This window comes from Pristis pectinata, chromosome 35 (genome assembly GCF_009764475.1).
Source record: "Pristis pectinata isolate sPriPec2 chromosome 35, sPriPec2.1.pri, whole genome shotgun sequence".
Classification (NCBI taxonomy): Eukaryota; Metazoa; Chordata; class Chondrichthyes; order Rhinopristiformes; family Pristidae; genus Pristis; species Pristis pectinata.
Window position 1 is genome coordinate 273,178 of NC_067439.1, and position 20,527 is coordinate 293,704.

The following is a 20,527-nucleotide window of genomic DNA, read 5'->3' on the forward strand; positions in this document are numbered from 1 at the left end:
ATACAAGTATACTTGTCCCTACATAGGGAGACCAGACCTGTAGATAATATCCCAGGAGGGCATCAGAAATAGACTGTCAGCACTGTTTAGTGACACTGGTGAAGGGAAGGTGACAGCTAGCAGCAGCAAAGTGTCCACAGACAGAGGGAATCAACAGCTGAAGTAAGGTTCCAAAATACTGGATCAACTGGATGGTGTAACCAGAAGCTTGGTGCCCTGGATGGATGTTCAATGGCTTTCAGGACCTTCCCTCAATCAGAGTGCTTAGTTCCCGAGTTGCCAGGACAACAATCAGAACTTTTCCGAGGGAGAGGTACAGAAATTGGAACAGGGTTTGATAGGCAGGCAGTGAAGGCCTTACAAGACAGTGCTCCCAGGTAAACATCTTCACCATGATCTTTGCATTTTAACCAAGTATGTTCAAGGAGCGAACGTCCTAAATCTCCAGTAGCTCCCACCGCACCTTGTAGTATTTCGTCTGGTAATACTGGATTGGCTAAATAGACATCCGTTTCCCTGGCAACATGAGCTTCCTTCAGTCCCTCCACCAATTGCCGGTATTCTTCCTTCAGCTTGGCAGCATCTGTTTCCTTTAAGCTAGAGAGAGAAAACAGTTATTTGGGGCGAGTACTAAAATGTGGTGTTACAGGATTGTCAAATAGGAAAAATACAAATTAAATCCATATTTAATGATCTCTAGACCGACATGTAGAGAAGTCACACTCTGATAACCTGAATCTCACACTCTGACTTTAGGCCACATCTTGTGTAAATTAGAATCACAGAGACATACGGCATGAAAACAGGCCTATGGGTCCACCAAGTTTGTACTGACTAATCTACAATCCAGTTACACTAATCCAACATTAAATCCCTTTTTTTTTTAAAACCCTCCCCACATTCTTATCAGTTCCCGCAAGATTTTAATCACTCATCTACAAATCCACACATCTTTGGAATGAGGGAGGAAACAGGAGCACCCGGAGGAAATCCATGCAGTCACAGGGAGAATGAGCAAGCTCTACACAGTCAACGTCCAAGGTCAGGATTGAACCCAGGTCTCTGGTGCTTCAAGGCAGCAGCTCAACGAGCTGTGCCACTGTAACACCCTGTTTAATCCTACTCTCATGTCCTGGGTGAGGGTTTTCAGGTAATCATTAGAAGGTGCAACAAACAACCTGCTAGAAAAACTCAGCAGATCGAGCAGCATCTGTGGGAGGAAAAATTGTCGAAGTATTGGGTTAAAACCCTGCATCAGGTTTGGCAATCATTAGAGGGTTATTGCTCACCTATCCTAACCACCTCCTCTTCCAATGCTATATTTTACTTTTTGTCACCCTATCAGTATAAAGTTCTGCTGTTTTTTCTTTTTCTTGTGTGCCTATCTAGCTTCACCTCAAATATATCTCTGCAACTAACTTCAACCCTCCCTACAAAATGAATATTTGCTTCAGTATTCACCAGTGAGAGAGACCTTGATGTTTGAGGATGGGTACAACAGGCTGATATGCTAGGGCATGTCGACATGAGGAAAGAGGAAGTGCTGGAACTTTTGAAAGACAGGATAGATAAGTCCCCAGAGCCAGATGGGATATATCCAAGGTTATTACGGGACGCGAGGGAAGAGAGTGCTGCGCCTTTGGCAATGATCTTTGCGTCCTCACTGACCACAGGATTACTGCCAGATGATTGGAGCATGGCAAATGTTATTCCTTTGTTTAAGAAAGGGAGTAGGGATAACCCTGGGAATTACAGACCAATAAGTCTTACTTCAGTGGTGGGCAAATTACTGGAGAAGATTCTTAGAGACAGGATTTATGGGCATTTGGAGAAGCATAGGCTGATTAGCGACAGTCAGCATGGCTTGAGGGGCAGGTCATGCCTCACGAGCCTGATTGAATTCTTTGAGGATGTGACAAATCATATTGATGAAGGTCGAGCAATGGATGTGGTGTACGTGGATTTTAGTAAGGCGTTTGATAAGGTTCCTCATGGAAGGCTCATTCAGAAAGTCAGGAGGCATGGGATCTGGGGAAACTTGGCTGTGTGGATTTAGAATTGGCTTGCCCATAGAAGACAGAGAATGACGGTAGATGGAGCAAATTCTGCTTGGAGATCGGTGACCAGTGTTATTCTGCAGGGATCTGTTCTGGGACCCTTGTTCTTTGTGATTTTTATAAATGACTTGGATGAGGACGTGGAAGGGTGGGTTAGTAAGTTTGCTGATGACACAAAGGTTGGTGGTGTTGTGGATAGTGTAGAAGGTTGCTGTAGGTTACAACAGGACATTGATAGGATGCAGAGGTGGGCTAAGAAGTGGCAGATGGAGTTCAACCCAGAAAAGTGTGAAGTGATACACTTTGGAAGATCAAATTTGAAGGCAGAATACAAGGTTAATGGCAGGACTCAGCAGTGTGGAGGAACAGAGGGATCTTGGGGTCCACATCCATAGATCCCTCAAGGTTATCGCACAGGTTGATAGGGTTGTTAAGAAGGCATATGGTGTGTTGGCCATCACTAGTCGGGGTACTGAGTTCAAGAGCCATGAGGTAATGTTGCAGCTTTATAGAACTCTGGTTAGACCACACTTAGAATATTGTGTTCAGTACTGGTTGCCTCATTATAGGAAGGATGTGGAAGCTTTAGAGAGGGTGCAGAGGAGATTTACCAGGATGCTGCCTGGATTGGAGAGCATGTCTAATGAGGATAGGTTGAGTGAGCTGGGGCTTTTCTCTTTTTACACAGAGAGTGGTGGGTGCATGGAACACACTGCCAGCAGAGGTTGTGGGGGCAGATACATTAGGGACGTTTAAGAGACATATTAGATAGCCAGATGAATGATAGAGAAATGGAGGGCTACGTGGGAGGGAAGGGTTAGATAGATCTTAGAGTAGAATAAAATGTTGTCACAACATCATGGGCCGAAGGGCTTGTATTGTGCTGTAATGTTCTATGTTCTACAGAGTGAGTTCTATGTTCTACAGAGTGAGTTCCATGTTCTCACTGCTCTGAGTGAAGAGCTTTTGACGTTGATCCTAAATTTAAAGTTTGCCCCAGACCCTCTGCCTTTGTGAACCTCTCAGCACTGTTCAGTGACTCTCCCTGGTTATATGGTGCTGTCCATTTGTCTAATGCCAGGACCTGCCTGCTGCTGAATCCAGCCAGGGTAAAGGCAACAGCTTTACCCAGTCCAACTGTGCAGCCAACTCTTCAGTCTGACTGGTGTTTGTTCACTATATCACAGTTCACTTAAGCAGGATGAGAATGAAGAAAGATGTTGATTTAAAAGTGGGAATAGTGACTCACTGTTGAATAGTCTTTTGTAGTGTTTCAATGTTGTTCTGACATTGATCCAATGTGCGGCGGGAAATATTCACACTCATTGAGTCGATGCACACATTATCTGTTAAGGAAATGGACAAAGAACATGTTAAAGAATATTGGAATTTTCTTTTTTAAATCCGCAGGAGAATCAAAGACTAAACTGAATGAGCCAACTGAAGGATGGGTACCCCAGTTCGAGTTCTGGAATCTCATTCAATCCCATGGGTTGACACAGGTTTGTTGGCAGCGAGAGGTCATTTCTAACATGAATCCAGGTGCAGTCCAACTCCACAGCAGAGAAATACCTCAGAGTATCCACCTTACCCAGTAAAGGCTAGAGAAATGAGGTTCACTTCTGAACGTGGGGGTTTTGAGGCATATGGTCTGTTACAGAATATGGCAGCTTTATTCCAAAATTAACCTGCCTAGTTGCTGTCCCAATATGCCCGATACTGATACTGGGTACAATTTGGAAAAGGCAACATTCAGGAATAAATGATATTTTGTGTATTCCTGAATGGTGCCTTTTCCAAATTGAGAGTTATATATGTTATTATATGGAGACACAATAGACTGCAGATACTGGAATCTGGAGCAAAAAACAAGCTGCTTTAGGAACTCAATGGCTCAGGCGGCATCTGAGGTGGGAAGTGGACAGTCAACAGAAGGATCTTGACCCGAAACGTTGACTGTCCATTTCCCTCCACGGATGTCGCCTGACTCGCTGAGTTCTTCCAGTAGCTCATTTTTTGCTGCATTGGTTATTATATCTTGGAGATGATCCTGGAACTGCCACATACCAATGTTGTGAGCTTCATCGAACACCACCACAGATCTCCGTGACAGCTCCTTGGAAACCAGGTCTGCAATCTTGGGATCCAGTAAGTAGTGGTAGCTGTAGACAATTATGTTTGCGTGCAGAATCTGACATGAGGGTCAAAATGCAGATGTATTAGTAGAAAGAGCTGACAGGAAGGAAAGATGGACAGACAGATGAGCGCACAAAACTAATTCAATCATCAACCAGCATCTCAGCTTAAACGACCAGATGTTTGAGTCAGGAGACAAGACTTGAGGCGGATTCCAGCTTGTAAACTGGGGGCCAAGTCTAGCTCAGCAGTGCAAACATGTGGATCAGAGGGAGATTGGGATCATGTTTAGTGATGGTGCTCCCCACACTGGTATGCTTTAAGATTCTTATACTAACACTTAGCCAGCATGTACAGTTCCCTTTAACCGGGTTGACACAAAAGAATTGGAAAAACTGAAATTCACTTACGGAGTATCGAGCCAGGAAGTAGGGGCACCAGCCCTTCTGTCGCCCATAAACCTTCAGATCATCCAGATTGTAAACACCATTGGAAAGAGGCTCTTGTCTCCCGTGAACATCAAACTCCTGTCAGAAAGGAACCAAACTCCTTTACACAACCTCAGGCACAGGAGACCATTCATCCCAGTGATCTCAATCCAGCTTCTTTAGAGGAATCTATTCACAGAAACAGACTCTTCGGCCCATCAAGTCTGCGCTGATCATCAACCACCCATTCACACCAATCCCAGTTTATTCCCCACCAGATTGTACACTCAACAAAGCACTAGAAGCAATTTACAGTGGCATATTTTTAGGATGTGGAGGACACTGGAGCACCCAGGGGAAACTAAGGAAAATGTGCAAACTCCACACAGACAGCACCCAAGATCAGAATTGAGCCCGGGGTTGCTGTGCTGCAGGGCAGGGGCTCTACCAGCTGCGCCAATGTACTTCCCAGATTCAAATTCCTTCCTTTAGCCAGAGGCCTGCAAATGCGTATCACGTGCTCACCCAACTCCCTTCTGAAAGCCCTGATGGGGAATGGACAGGTTGGGAATAACCCCACTCTTCTCAGGTTTACCCCTCGGAAGTGAAGGGACAGTCTTGTCCTCAGCAGGAATGTCCCCCTGAATTCACCTAGCTTGCCATCATGGGAACAACACAGACTGGAGTAACTAGGCAGAGATGTCTGTATAGTCTGTGAATGAGTGGTGACTGCACCTCGTAGAACTGACAGATGGGGATGCTGGGATTGCTGGAGTGCTGCACCCTGACGTGTGATGCAGTCAGACTGTGACACTTGCCATCCACTTCCTTCCCAAACCGCTGGGCGCTGACCTGTGCAGAGAAACAACAGGCTAAATAATTCAAACTTATAACCCAAACAGCAAACCAGCATTTCTCCTTCCAGTCATCAGCCACTTCCACTGACCACCTCACACAGCCCATCACTGACCGCCTCACCCCACCCGTCACTGACCGCCTCATACTGCTCGTCACTGACCGCCTCACACAGCCCGTCACTAACGCCCATCACTGACCACCTCACACAGCCCTTCACTAACCGCCCACCGTCCGTCACTGACCACCTCACACAGCCTGTCACTGACGCCCATCACTGACTACCCATCACTGACCGCCCCACCCCGTCTGTCACTGACTGCCTCACACAGTCCGTCTCTGACCACCAGTCACTGTCCACCCCACCCATCACTGACTGCCTCACATGCCCCGTCACTGGTCACCCCACCCCACCTGTCACTGACCACCCATCACTGACCACCCCACCCTGCTCATCACTGACCGCTAATGTGCTGGTCAATGGCCAGCTCCTCCCTTCCCCCTACTGACAACCTCCTCTACATGTTACTCTGCAAAGGAATCAAAAAATCCCAGTGCAGAGCTCGGCACTGCTCAGAAAGGCCCACCTCTGGATGGATGCAGAGATTCTTCCTGGAGCTGAGGGCCAGTGCCAGAAACTGCTTCTTCTCTCCAGTCTGTTTCTCATAATACTCCAGCAACTTGCGAAGTTCCTCAATAACCTGAGAGTGGCAGGGGTCAGGGAAGGGAGGAAGGATCAGATGGCGTGGGGGGAGGGGGGGGGGAGGGCATGGAGGGGGGAGGAACAGACAGGGGAGGAACAGAGAGGGGAGGGAGAGAGGGATGGAAGAGGAATGGAGAGGTGAGGGACAGGGAGGAAAAAATTGGCAAACTAGGTTAGACACAGAATGGGGGTTAATATGGATTCAGAATTGGTTAACAGGTTGAAAACAGTAGAAATAAACAAGTTCTTCTCCAGTTAGCAGGCTGTGACCAGCAAGGTTCCATCAGGATCAATGTCAAGTCTCAGCAATTCATGGTCTAATATTAACAATTTGACTGAGGGGACCAAATGTAATATTTTCAAGTTTGCTGATGGTGGCAATCTAAGTGGGAATGTGAGTGGTGATAAGGGTGCAAAGAGGCTTCAGGAGGATATAGCACAAATTAAATGAATGGGCAATAACGTGGCAAATGCAGTACAATGTGGAAAATTAACTACTTTGCTCAAAAACTGAAATACTGAATATTTTGTAGATGATAAGAGACTGGGGACATTGATGTTCCAAGGGACCAGGGAGTCTTGTACTTATTCAATGATGCATTCTTTAAAATCCAAGAATTTTACAATTTTTTTTCTTACCTTTTCTATTTCAGGAACTGTTCGTGAACAGTAGATCAGCTTGGTCACTTCTGCAGGATACTTCTGGAGAGACAAAGAGATAAAGGTGGTAACAGTGTGAGCAAGAAGGAGAGATATTACTGACTCACCTTCCAAGGGTGGGATATCCCAAGTATAATTAGATACACCACGTCACACTGCGGCTACAGAGGCAGTTGTGACATCAGACTAAGTGCTGGGGCTACTGGAGTATGTGCATTTATGCCAGGCATTCCCCATAGATAAGCAGAAACTATACACAGGGGTTAATACTGTGTCCCAACAATTTACAATACAGATATGAATCTGTATAAATACCAAGCAATTACTGCATGTACTACACACATACACTGTCCACACATATTGTGCATGTAAATATTCTTTATATATACACAAGAACATAAGAAATAGAAGCTGATGTAGGCTATCCAGTCCCTCGAGCCTGCTCAGTAAGATAGTCAATAAGATATTTGCTGATCCTGTTTCGACCTCAAAGCAGCATTCCTTCTCTCACCCCACACCCCTACTTGTTGTTCAAATATCTGTCAATCCCTGCCTTGAACATTTGCAATAAATCTCACTTCCCAGCTTTCTGGAGGAGGGAATTGCAAATATTTATGTGAGAGAGGAAATTCCTCCTCACCTCCATTTGAAATTGGTGACCTCTTATTCTGAAATGATGTTCCTAGCTCTAGATACCCCCACTAGAGAAAATATTTTCTCAGCAACCACTATTTATCTCTCTTAGAATCTCGTATGTTTCCATAAAATCACTTCCCTTTCTTCTAAATTCCAATGAGTAAAGGTACAACCTCTTCAACCTTTATTCATATGTCAACTTTTTCAACCCAAAATCAACCTAGTCAACTTTCTCTGTATTGCCTCCAATGCTACACTTCCTTAAATACAGAGACCAAAACACTGTGCAATACTCCAGGTGCAGCCTCCCCAAAGATCTGCAAAGTTGCTTCATACTCTTTACTGCTTCCAATAAAAGCCAACATTACATTTAACTTCCTACTTACTGGCTGTATCCACATGGTCTTTTTGTGACTCATGTAAGAGGACCCCAGATCCCTTTGTACTGCACCATTTGGTGGTCTCATTCCACTTAAATAATAATTTGCTTTCTTATTTTTCTTTCCAAGTGGATACTCACATTATACTCTACTAACTTCTTGCTCATTCACAGTCTCTCTCTTTCCTTTTGAATACTCTGATGTCATCCTCATACTTTCTAACCCACCTTATTTTGTATCATCACAAAATTGGCTACAGTACACTCAGTCTCCTTGTCCAATTCATTTATGCAGATTGCAATAGTTCAGGCCCCAGCACTGATCCATGCGACACTCTACTAGTTATTGATTGTCAATCTGAAAGTGACCCATTTACCCTAACGCTTTGTTTTATTAATTAGCCAATTCATTATCCCCAGCCCCATATCTTGTGCTTTTATGTGGCACTTTATCAAATGACTTCTGGAAATGGTTCCCATTATCAACTTCCAGCACTTTTAACATTTGTGTCCTCGCTTATCACTCTCTGTCCCCATCTTCACCTTCCCCTCTCCCCACCAGGCTCCACCAGCCCTGGCTCATCTTTCACCCCTCCTCAGTCCTACCAGCTCTGCCTCACCCTCCCCTTCTCCTCTTTGTACCAGCTATCTTCTCTGTCCACTCTTAGTCCTGATGTAGAGTCTTGACCCAATACATCGACAACTCCTCTTCCCCCCACAAATGCTACTCAGCCTGCTCCATCCACCAGTTTGTTTTTTTTGTTCTGGAAATCCAAATGCTCTACATCTTGAGCCAATATCATTCCTCAGCTGTACAACGACCTCATACTCCATTAACAGATCTGCCCCACCTCAATGTCCTTCCTGCCTATCCTCCTGAAACATCAAATACCCCTTCAGTTCCCAGCCTTGGTCACCTTGCAACCACAGCTCAAGGCCATTTATTTCTATTTGCACTATCAACTCAGCTACCTTGTCATGAATGCTGTATTCATTCAATAAAAAGAGCCTTGAATTTTATCACTTTTCCTTACTCTGATGCGCTCATGCTTGTACATTCTGCCCCTTCCCGATACACTCTGGTTCTCGTCACCCCTGCCACTGCCTTTTCCATTCTCTTTGCTTCCTAAGTACCTGCTCTCATGAATTCCTATCTTGTATTTTCATCTTAGTTTTTGATTAGGTTCCCAACTCCCTGCCAAATTAGTTACAATGCACACACACAAACCACCATTGGATGCCTTTTGCAGACAATATTTCCAAGCACCCACTCTAAACTCTGCATCCACATTAACACTCTATACACTAAGTTCAACATTACGTTCACTGCAGGAAAACATTTCTGTCCCAAAGGAGATTTGCTTTTACAATGAAGCATTCAGAGATACTGTAGATTCAGACATTTGTCCTGGTTTTTGGGCATTTAACAGTTAGGGATCCTCTTGGAAAGAGTGATCACAGTATGATTGAATTTCTCATACAAATGGAGCGTGCAATAATTCGATCTAAAACCAGTGTATTATGCCTAAACAAGGGAGACTACAATGGGATAAGGGAGGAGTTGGCTAGCATAGACTGGGAACACAGGCTATATGGTGGGACAGTTGAGGAACAGTGGAAGAATTTCAAAGAGATTTTTCAGTACTCAACAAATGTATATTCCAGTTAAAAGCAAGGACAGTAAGGGTGTAGGGAGATCCAGCCCTGGATAACTAAGGAAATATAGAAAGGCATCAAACTAAAAGCTCATGCATACAAAGTCGCTAAGAGTAATGGTAAACTAGAAGATTGGGAAAACTTTAAAAAGCAACAAAGAACCACTAAACAAGCAATAAAGAAAGGGAAAATAGATTATGAAAGTAAACTAGTACAAAATATTAAAACAGATAAATAAAAGTTTTTATAACTATATAAAGCAAAAAACGGTGGCTAAAGTGGATGTAGGTCCCTTGGAAGAGGAGAAGGGGGTATTAATATTGGGTAATGTGGAGACTGCAAATGCTGGAATCTAGATGAAAAACACTATAATGCTGGAGGAACTCAGCTGGCCAGGCAGCATCCGTGGAGAAAAGCAGGTGGGTCAGGACCCTTCTTCAGGACTGAAGATAGGAAAAGGGGAAGCCCAACATGTAGGAGGGAAGAGCAGAACAGTGATAGGCGGACAAAAGTGGGGAAGCGGGTGGGCACAAGGTGGTGATAGGTAGGTGCAGGTAAGAGATAGTGATAGGCAGGTGCGGGGGAGGAGGGGAAAGCAGATCCACCGGGGGATGGGTCAAAGATAAGGAGAGAAAAAAAGGGGGGGGGGGGGGTTAGAAAAAGAGATAGGCTAGGAAAGGGAAGAAAAGAAGCATGGTAATGTGGAAATGGCCGAGGATTTGAAGGACTATTTTGTGTTGGAGGACACGTCTAACATGCCAAAGAGAGATGTTACGGATGCAATAGGAGGTGAGGACCTCGATATAATCACTATCACTAAAGAGGTAGTGCTAGGCAAACTCATGGGCCTAAAGGTAGATAAGTTCCCTGGTCCTGATGGAATGCATCCCAGGGTACTGAAAGAAATGGAAGTTATAGTAGAGGCATTTGTGATAATTTACTGAAATTCTCTGAATTCTGGGCAGGTCCCAGCAGATTGGAAAACAGCAAATATCAGGCCACTGTTTAAAAAAGGATGTAGGCAAAAGGCAGTTAACTATAGGCCAGTTAACTTAATGGCTGTAGTCAGGAAAATGCTTAAAACTGTTATTAAGGAAGAAATAGTGAGATATCTGGATAGAAGTGGTTCCATCAGGCAGACACAGCATGGATTCAGAAAGGGCAGACCTGTTTGACAAACTTACTGGAGTTCTTTGAGGATATAATGAGCACAGTGGATAGAGGGGAACAGGTGGATGCTGTATAATTGGATTTCCAGAAGGCATTTGATAGAACCATAGAACAGTACAGCACAATACAGGCCCTTCGGCCCACAATGTTGTGCCGACCTTTAAACCTCGCCTAAGACCATCTAACCCCTTCCTCCCACATATCCTCCTATTTTAAATTCCTCCATATGCTTATCTAAAAATCTCTTGAATTTGACTAATGTACCTGCCTCCACCACCACCCCAGGCAGCACATTCCATTCCCCAACCACTCTCTGGGTAAAAAACCTCCCTCTGATATCTCCCTTGAACTTCCCACCCATTACTTTAAAGTTATGCCCTCTTGTATTGAGCATTGGTGTCCTGGGAAAGAGGCACTGGCTGTCTACTCTATCGATTCCTCTTAATATTTTGTATACCTCTATCATGTCTCCCCTCATCCTCCTTCTCTCCAAAGAGTAAAGCCCTAGCTCCCTTAGTCTCTCCTCATAATCCATACTGTCCAATCCAGGCAGCATCCTGGTAAATCTCCTCAGCACCCTTTTTAACACTTCCACATCCTTCCTATAATGAGGTGACCAGAACTGGACACAGTACTCCAAGTGTGGTCCAACCAGAGTTTTGTAGAGCTGCATCATTACCTCGCGGCTCTTAAACTCGATCCCACGACATGAATGCTAACATCCCATAAGCTTTCTTAACTACCCTATCCACCTGTGAGGTAACTTTCAGGGATCTGTGGATATGAACCCCCAGATCCCTCTGCTCCTCCACACTACCCAGAATCCTGCCACTAACTTTGTCCTTTGCCTTGGAGTTTGTCCTTCCAAAGTGTACCACCTCACACTTCTCCTGATTGAACTCCATCTGCCACTTCTCAGCCCAGCTCTGCATCCTAGCAATATCCCTCTGCAATCTTCGACAGTCCTCCACACTTTCCACAACACCACCGACGTTTGTGTCATCTGCAAATTTGCCAACCCACCCTTCTACCCCACCTCATCCAAGTCATTAATAAAAATCATGAAAAGTAGAGGTCCCAGAACCGATCCTTGTGGGACACCGCCAGTTACAGCCCTCCAATCTGAATGCACTCCCTCCACCACAACCCTCTGCTTTCTACATGCAAGCCAATTCTGAATCCACACGGCCAAGCTTCCCTGGATCCCATGCCCTCTGACCTTCTGAAGAAGCCTACCATGTGGAACCTTGTCAAACATCTTACTAAAATCCATGTAGACCACATCTACTGCACTACCCTCATCAATCTGCCTGGTCACCTCCTCAAAGAATCCTATCAGGCTTGTGAGACATGATCTTCCCTTCGCAAAGCCATGCTGGCTGTCCCTAATCAGTCCATGATTTTCTAAATGCTCATAGATCCTATCTCTAAGAATCCTTTCCAACAGCTTGCCCACCACAGACGTAAGGCTCACTGGTCTATAATTCCCTGGACTATCCCTACTACCTTTTTTGAATAAGGGGACAACATTTGCCACCCTTCAATCCTCCAGGACCATTCCCGTGGACAATGAGGAATCAAAGATCCTAGCCAACGGTTCAGCAATCTCTTCCCTCGTGGAGCAGCCTGGGGAATATTCCGTCAGGCCCTGGGGACTTATCTGTTCTAATATTTTCTAACAGCTCCAACAGCTCGATATCTAAATGCTCTAGAACATTAACCTTACCAACACTGTCCTCAGCGTCATCAAGGCCCCTCTCCTTGGTGAATACTGAAGAGAAGTGTTCAGTGAGAAACTCACCCACTTCCATAGCTTCCAGGCACATCTTCCCACCTTTGTCTCTAATCGGTCCTACCTTTACTCTCGTCATCCTTCTGCTCTTCACATGTGAAAAATGCCTTGGGATTTTCCTTAAGCCTACTCACCAAGGCCTTTTCATGTCCCCATCTTGCTCTCCTCAGCCCCTTCTTAAGTTCCTTCCTTGCTACCCTATATGATCCTTGCTGCCTGCACCTTATGTATGTTGCCTTCTTCCTCCTAACTAGCTGTTCCACCTCTCTTGTCACCCATTGTTCCTTCACCCTGCCATTCTTTCTCTGCCTCACCGGGACAAATTTATCCCTAACATCCTGCAAGAGATCCCTATCTTCTCTATCCCTGGACACATGAATGAGAGGAAAATAGAGGGATATGGCATTCTGTAGGTAGGAGGGATTAGCTATGTTGGCACAACGTTGTGGGCCAAAGAGCCTGTTCTGTGCTGTACTGTTCTATGTTAATCGCAAAAGGTTGGTTTGCAGTTGCAACAGGTGGAATGTTGGCCTTCATTGCTAGAGGGATTGAATTTAAATGCAGGGATGTTATGCTGCTACCATACAGGGTACTGGTGAGACTGCACCTGGAGTACTGCGGGCAGTTCTGGTCTCCTTACTTGAAGAAAGATATACTGACTTTGGAGGCAGTGCAGAGGTTCACCAGAGATGAGGGGGTTAGTTGAGGAGAGATTGAGTCGCCTGGGACTATACTCACTGGAATTCAGAAGTATAAGAGGGGATCTTATATAAAACATAAAATTATGAAAGGGATAGAGAAGATAGAGGCAGGAAAGTTGTTTCCAGTGGTTGGTGAGACTAGAACTAGGGGACATAGCCTCAAGATTTGGGGGAGTAGATTTGGGACAGAGATGAGGAGGAACTGCTTTTCCCAGAGAGCAGTGAATCTGTGGAATTCTCTGCCCAAGGAAGCAGTAGAGGTGACCTCATTAAATATACTTAAGACAAAGTTAGATAGATTTTTGCAAAGTAGGGGAATTAAGGGTTATGGCAAAAAGGCAGGTAGGTGGAGTTGAGTCCATAGCCAGATCAGCCATGATCTTACTAAATGGTGGAGCAGGCTTGACGGGCCAAAAGGCCCACTCCTGGTTCCATTTCTTATGTTCTTATAGGAGAATTTGTTTGAATGGCCTTCCCACCACCCCACAAAAAACAGTAACCCTCCTCCCTCCCCCTGCTGTGAAATGAAAGCAGTGTCTCACCGTCTGATAAGCCACAATGAGTGAAAGCAGTGATATGGTCTTCCCTGTGCCTGATGGCATTTCCAGAACCCCATGACCCTAAACACAGGAAAGAACAGTGAGCTTAAAACATCAGTGGACACTCACAGCAAGTATCAGCACCACCACTCACTTTCAAATATTACAAACCCCACCCTGCAATGACTTAGTTTTAAAACTCTTCTTTGTGCTGAATTCACTCCAACACTCACCTACCTCAATCCCACCTCAATTACTAATTTATTATTTAAATTAAAAGTTGTGTCTAAGGACCTATCATCACTAAATCTAACATTTTCTGTTTTTAATGTCAGGAAGGATATATCACCAGAGACACCAGGTTGATACCTAGTTTACAGGGTTTAATCCCAAGGAGAGAATGCAAACCCTTTGCTTATATTAAGTTTAGAAAGTTGAGATGATTTGTCTCAATGATGAAGGGATCAATGTGTGGACAGAAAGAGACAGTTTGCTCTGGTGGAAAAGATGACAGGATCTTAAAATTACAAGTGGCTGAATAGGACACACTTTATTACGCTGGGTGGAGGAAATCTGGGACCCTTCCCCACCTGTGGATGCCTGAAAGTAATTTAACTTTTCAAGAGCCTGAAGGACTTTATTAGGTAAGAGGAACACAAGCGGGTAAACGGATGAGATACAGATCAACTACAATCAGACTGAACAATGGAATGGGTTTGAGGGGCATGGCCTCCAATTCCTGAAAACCAGGCTTGAGGGAATGAACTGCCTCCTCCTGTTCTTGTACAATGGAATAGCAGACCTGTATAGCCTGCTCCAGTGTCTTAATCCAGTCAGGAGGGAAAGCACTGACAGGAGTCCACCTGTTGATGAGACATTAAAAAGAGCCACACACCAGGTGTTGAAGATCCTTTGCAGCAATAGATAGCATAGTTTGTCAAAGTCACTCCCCCTCAACTCTCACCTTCCTCATCTTAATTTCCCCCACTGCCAACCCTCAACACACCCACTCCCTCACCTTGGCATCGAGGATCCTCTTCAGCTCCAGCATGTAGGAGTACTGCTCAGGGTAGATGTAATCGTAGGGGAAGTACACCAACAACCCATCAATATTCACCCTGAACAAATGGAACAGAGCAAAAATAATCAATACTGTCAGAAAGCTGCTGAAGAAATACAATGGGATTTAAAAACGGTCCACAGCATTTTATTATGCCTTGTGAAATGTAAATATCCAAACCCCTCAACAGCCCCAATCTGTCCCAACCTTCCTGTGTGCTTCCAGTCCAACTCAAAGTCTACAAGTGATTCTCACCAGCCCAACACCTGTGGTTACTGGAACACAGCCTGTGTCCCTATGACTCTGCAGGACCGACAAAACCGAATAATCAGAGGATGAATTGCTTCCACGCCCCATTCACCTGAAATTTTATTAATAACCTGATTTTCACTGTTAACTTTTCCTCTTAACTTTTTATTCCTGCTCATTGAAGTGAAGAATGTGGGGAAGGAAGGGATGGAAAGATTAGTTTACATTTAGTTTTGGAAAGAGAGGAATGCCTATGTCGGAACAGCTAACGTCTTTTTTTAATTGGCGACAAGGAACACCTTTCTGAACACTGCAAAGTTTCTGTCAACAGTAAGAACGTTGTGGAGGAAGAGTAAGTTGTAACTTCACAGGATTAGTCCTGTCAAATTTTATAAGGGGTTTGTGCTGAGATTGGGAAGGATGTGGCAGGGCCACCATTGAACAGTGCTGCTCCTGCTGAGAGTGGAGGGCAACTCATGATTCTATTTTCTCCCTATGGCAGGTGTTGGTGACAAGTTTGAACATTAAGGTAACCATCACCAGCCTTAACAACATCAGGAGCAAAAGATCTCTCCACAAATTTAACAATCTCTGTCCTCTAAGAAGGGAGACATGTGGGAAACTTTCTGCAGGAAACCCATACTTTCAGGGAGATAGGTGGATCTGGGATTAGTAAGATGTTTGCATGAGTCACCTCTGATCTATTCTAATGGGTTGGACATCTTGTTAGCTCAAATTTTCAGGTGGGGATCAGGGGAATAAATAAATGCATCGTTCAAGGGAGTTTTCATCTGTACCTTGCGGTGAGGAATTACTTTGGTCCCCTATGCAGCCAAGCATCAGTGGAGAAGTTGAGGGAACTAATTGGCTTTAAAGGAGGTTCATAGACTCACAGGCTGCCTATAATTTGCAGCCTGGACAAATTTGCTTTATCCTCTTTCTATTTAATGCGAGAGATTGAGGCCTTTTGAATTTTAGCAGAAATTGAGGGTGGGCTGCTCCTCAGGTTCTGTTTGCACTTCAGCCCCCTATTCTAGATCTTTGGGCATCAAGTGCAGAAAGGAGCAGCTGCTCAAGGCACCTCTGCCTCTTAGTTGCTCATTTCTTGGCTTGGCCAAAATGACCATTGACTGGTCGTCAGCAGCTATCATCCATGCCAACTGCCTGCCCATCTTACAAGGTTACATTCAGGCCTGGGTGTCCCTGAAGAGGAAGCATGCAGTGCCTGCTGAGGCCTTCCATGACCAGTATATGTCACAGGGACTAGATTGCATCTTGGATGCAGAGGATTACGCTTTTAATTGAATGTTTGTTGTTCAATGCCACTATTAATAAAGTTCATTAAATTAAAATCAAAAAGGACACATAAAACCAAAAAAGAGATGTAAAATATCAGTCTCCCATCAGTTTCTCCCAAGGCAAAGGCAGCACGGTTATCAACAGAGTAATGCTTTCTTGCTCAAGCTCAGTCAGGACCTCAAACGGCACTCAATGCTGAAAAACACGATGACGCTGGAGGAACTCAGTAGAGTTCCTGCAGCATCATGTGTTTTTCATCTAAATTCCAGCATCTGCAGTCCTTTAGTTCTCTAGCACTCAATGCTGCACAGAGAACGCTGGGTGGCATTTCTGATGGACTTCACCAAACACCACTGAACTGTTTCCAAATAATATCTTTAACATATTTTAGAGCTTCCACTGGCCTATTATAGGCTTGTTAATAACATTAAGTTTTAGATTTTCACATGGTTCAATTTGGAAAATGTGCAACTTTTTATTGACTATGAAGCTGTTGATTTATATCAGGTAATACATGTTGCACAGAGCACTATTTCTGCAGTTGGACCACAACTGGGAAGGATCTGAGTAGCAGAAAAATGATCTTGTGAAGTATTTGCAGGCAGCCAGCTCCTCTGGGGTGTAGCATGGGTTGAGTGGTCTCCCTCGCCACTAACTATCTCCCTGGTCATTTGTGAGGTGCTGATATATAACTGCAGCTGGTACTGCCAAAGCTGGAAGAAGCAGTGCCAATCAATGTTACACTCATTGAAAGCTGGCTAATGCCAGTAAGAGCACAGGAAATAACACCCATGACTTAGCCAACATTCACCCCACAAGCAGACCTGTTGAAACAGACATCCTGCCCTCATTCTGGGAGCTGCATTATGCCCAGTAAAGTGGCCTCAGTCCAAGGCAGGATGGGACAGAGCTGGAAGCAGGTTCAGAGGCTGGGAAGTGCATAAAGGAACAAGAGGGGAAAGGAGAGATGAAGGGGAGCAGAAATAGAGAGTGGAAGGAGTGGGGATAGAGGATGGGATGGGGAAGGTACAATGGAGAGGGGTGTGGGATAAAATGGGGGAGGTGTAGGGTAAAGTGGGGAGAGGGTATGGAGTAAAGTGGGGGAGAAGTAAGTTGCAGAGAGTAAGGTGGGGGTGAGGTGGGATGGGAGGGTTTTGGTGGGGAAATGAGAAAAAGTGGAGGGAGGGGATATGGGGAGCAGATGGTGGGGTAGGGTGGGGATGTGTGGGGGGACATGGTGAGATGAGTTGGGTGGGGGGGGTCTATGCCTGGGGTGGGGTGAGGGGTGGATGGGGAGGGGGTGGGAATGTTGGGGGGGGGGAATCCATGCTGGGGGATGAGGAGGGAATATGGAGAGGGTTTAGGAGAGTTTTGAGACGGGAGAACGAGAAGGGATGTGGGGTGTGAGGGGGTGGGGGAGGAGGGATGTGTGGGGGTGGGATGAGGTGAGGTAAGTAGGGGAGGGGGATATTGGGGAGGAAGGGTATGGGGAGGGGGATATGGGTATGAGGTGGGTGTGGGATGGGAAGGGGTATGAGGAGAGGTTGGGTGAGGGGAGATAGGGTATGAGGCAAGTGTGAGAAGGGGGTGAGTGGGATGGGGAGGGGTGTGGAGGGACGGGGAGGGGTTGGGTGTAGGGAGGGGCTGAGTTGGGGGATGTGGGGGAGGACAGAGGGAGTTATGGGGTGAAGGATATGAGGCGGGTGTGGGACGGCGAGTTGGGGATGGGGAGGGGGTGTTGGGGAGGTGACTTGTCGAGGGGAATGTGGGGGGATGGTAAGGGGAAGAGGGGTATGAGGTGTGTGGGATGGGGAAGTGTGGAGGAACAGGGAGGGGTTGGGTGAGGGGATATGGGTATGATGCGGGTGTTGGGAGGGGGTGAGTTGGGGGATGTGAGGGTTATGAGGTGGGTGTGGGACGGGGAGGGGTATGAGGAGGGGTTGGGGAGGGGGGTGGCGAGGGGAATGTGGGGGGATGGTAAGGGGGAGAGGGGTATGAGGCGGGTGTGGGCCAGGGCGAGTTGGGGATGGGGAGGGGTGGGAGGGGGTGTTGGGGGAGGTGAGGGGGATATGATGGTGAGGGAGGGGAGGAGGGGACAACGAGGAATCCCGGGTGCTGACAGCCCATAATACTCAGCACTCACCTCATCTTCGCTGCTCTGCTAGTGGACCCGCCCCTCCAGGGAATCCAAGCCAATAATTGCTCGACTCCTGCAGAACCTCGGATCCCATTGGCTTCACCCACTGCCCATCACTTTCGGGCCCACTTCCCTCCAGGCTGTAGGAATCGAGTGCCGCGACGCAGAGTGAGGCGCTATAATGGACCGTCGAGCTTCAGGGACAGATTGAAATCCTTGCATAAGGCGGGGTATTGAATCGTGCTGTGCAGTTAGAGCAGCTCCTGGCCCAGCTCCACCCGCAGATGGTGTGTAAGAAGAGCTATTGCAACCTATATTTGGCGAGCAGTGGAGCCCCAGGGGTGTAATCAGCAGGGTGGGTATTAGGGGAATGGAAAGTAGCAGCAAGAGCTAAAGCTCAAGCCTTTCTGCACCCTCTCCAGTATAATGCCATCCTTCCTATAGCTGGGTGACCAGAACTGCACACAATACTCCGTGTGGTCTCACCAACCACTTGTAAAGCTGTAACATGATATCCCAACTGTTGTGCTCAGTGCCCTGACTGATGAAGGCAAATGTGCCAAATGCTTTCTTCACCATCCTGTCTACCCGTGTTGCCACTCCAGAGAACTATGTACCTGTACATTGTGTGGGAGCCCTAGACAGCCTTCTTCACTGTCTGCCACACCAGCAATTTTGGTGTCATCCACAAACTTACTAATCATGTCATCCTCACTCTCATCCAAATCGTTAACATATATATGACAAACAACAGGGGACCTGGCACAGATCCCTGCAGCACACCACTGGTCACAGGCCTCCAATCTGAATAAACAACCCTCCACTACCACTCTCTGACTCCCACTACCAATCTAATTTTGTATCGTATTGGCTAGCTCACTCTGGATCCCATGTGATCTATCCTTTGAAACCAGCCTACCATGTGGGACCTTGTCAAAGGCCTTGCAAAACTCCATGTAGACAAGTCATTGATCCAATGGCCATAGCTATCAGATGGAAGAGGGCACATGCTCAAAATAGTTTTTTTTCTATTTAAAATAGATTTGTTTAATAGACTGCTTCTCACCAACCCAATAAAAAATCTGTGAAATGCTACTTGCTTTGACAGAGCTGTGTTTGAAAGGCATTCTTTAAATATGTTCCCTGTCCTTCATACAGCCAATTTTTGGATCCAGTTTGTCAATATACCTCAGATCTCTTGTGCCTTAATCTTCTGGACCAACCTACCATGCAGGATCTTTTCAAAAGACTAGCTAAATTCCATACAGACATCTGCTGCCCTGCCTTCATCAATCTCCTTGGTTACAAGTCTGATTGATTTGTGAGACATGATCTCCCCTGCACAAAACCATGTTGATTCTTCCTAATTAGTCCCTGCCTTTCCAAATGAACATAAATCCTGTCCCTCAGAATCCTTTCCAACAACTTCCCTGCCATTGATGTAAGGCTCACCAGCCTGTACTTTCCTGGCTTATCCCCACTGCCCTTTTTGAACAAGGAGACAACATTAGCTATCCTCTAGTCTTCTGGTATTTCACCTGTGGCTAATGAAGATGCAAAAATCTCTGTCAGAGCCCCAGCAATTGCTTCCCTTAGCATCCTGGGATAGATCCCATCTGCCCTGGGTACTTAACCACCCTAATGTGCTGCAATATTTCTAGCACTTCCTCCTTCCTGATACAGATGTGCTCCAAAATATCTGTGCACCCCTCCTTTCCAGCCTCCACATCCTTCTCCCTGGTGAATACTGATGAAAGTATTCACTTAGGATCTTGCTAAGGGATCGTATTTCTTCCTTATTATCCTCTGCTAATATAAAAGGTTTTAGGATTTTCCTTACTCCCACTTGCCAAGGTCATTTTGTGGCTGCTTTTGCTTTCCTAATTTCTTTCTCCTATAAGTTTTCTCCTATATCCCTTATAGACCTTGTGACTCATTCAGTAACAATTTCATGTACCTGACATATGCTTCCTTCTTTTCCCTGATCAAACCATTATTATCCTTTGCAACACACAAAACGCTGGAGGAAATCAGTGGGTCAGGCAGCTTCAGTGGAGGGAAATAGACAAT

General features: G+C 45.7%; 1 protein-coding gene across 3 annotated transcripts in view; it reads right to left on the reverse strand.

The window, feature by feature from the left end:
- Positions 1-20,527, reverse strand: part of ercc2 (excision repair cross-complementation group 2) — a 47,701-nt gene that overhangs the window by 23,066 nt on the left and 4,108 nt on the right. The window contains exons 1-10 of one of the 3 annotated variants that reach the window (XM_052044011.1): positions 18,464-18,482; positions 14,731-14,830; positions 13,716-13,793; positions 6,819-6,881; positions 6,064-6,177; positions 5,357-5,473; positions 4,604-4,720; positions 4,125-4,248; positions 3,307-3,403; positions 464-597 (exon numbers count right to left, since the gene is read on the reverse strand). In XM_052044011.1, the coding sequence (XP_051899971.1) occupies positions 464-597; positions 3,307-3,403; positions 4,125-4,248; positions 4,604-4,720; positions 5,357-5,473; positions 6,064-6,177; positions 6,819-6,881; positions 13,716-13,793; positions 14,731-14,830; positions 18,464-18,468 (949 nt within the window). In that variant the 5' untranslated portion in view covers positions 18,469-18,482. Of the gene's footprint in view, positions 1-463; positions 598-3,306; positions 3,404-4,124; positions 4,249-4,603; positions 4,721-5,356; positions 5,474-6,063; positions 6,178-6,818; positions 6,882-13,715; positions 13,794-14,730; positions 14,831-17,144; positions 17,287-18,463; positions 18,483-20,527 lie in introns of those variants that run through there. The other 2 variants (XM_052044013.1, XM_052044012.1) reach the window with 2 other exon arrangements.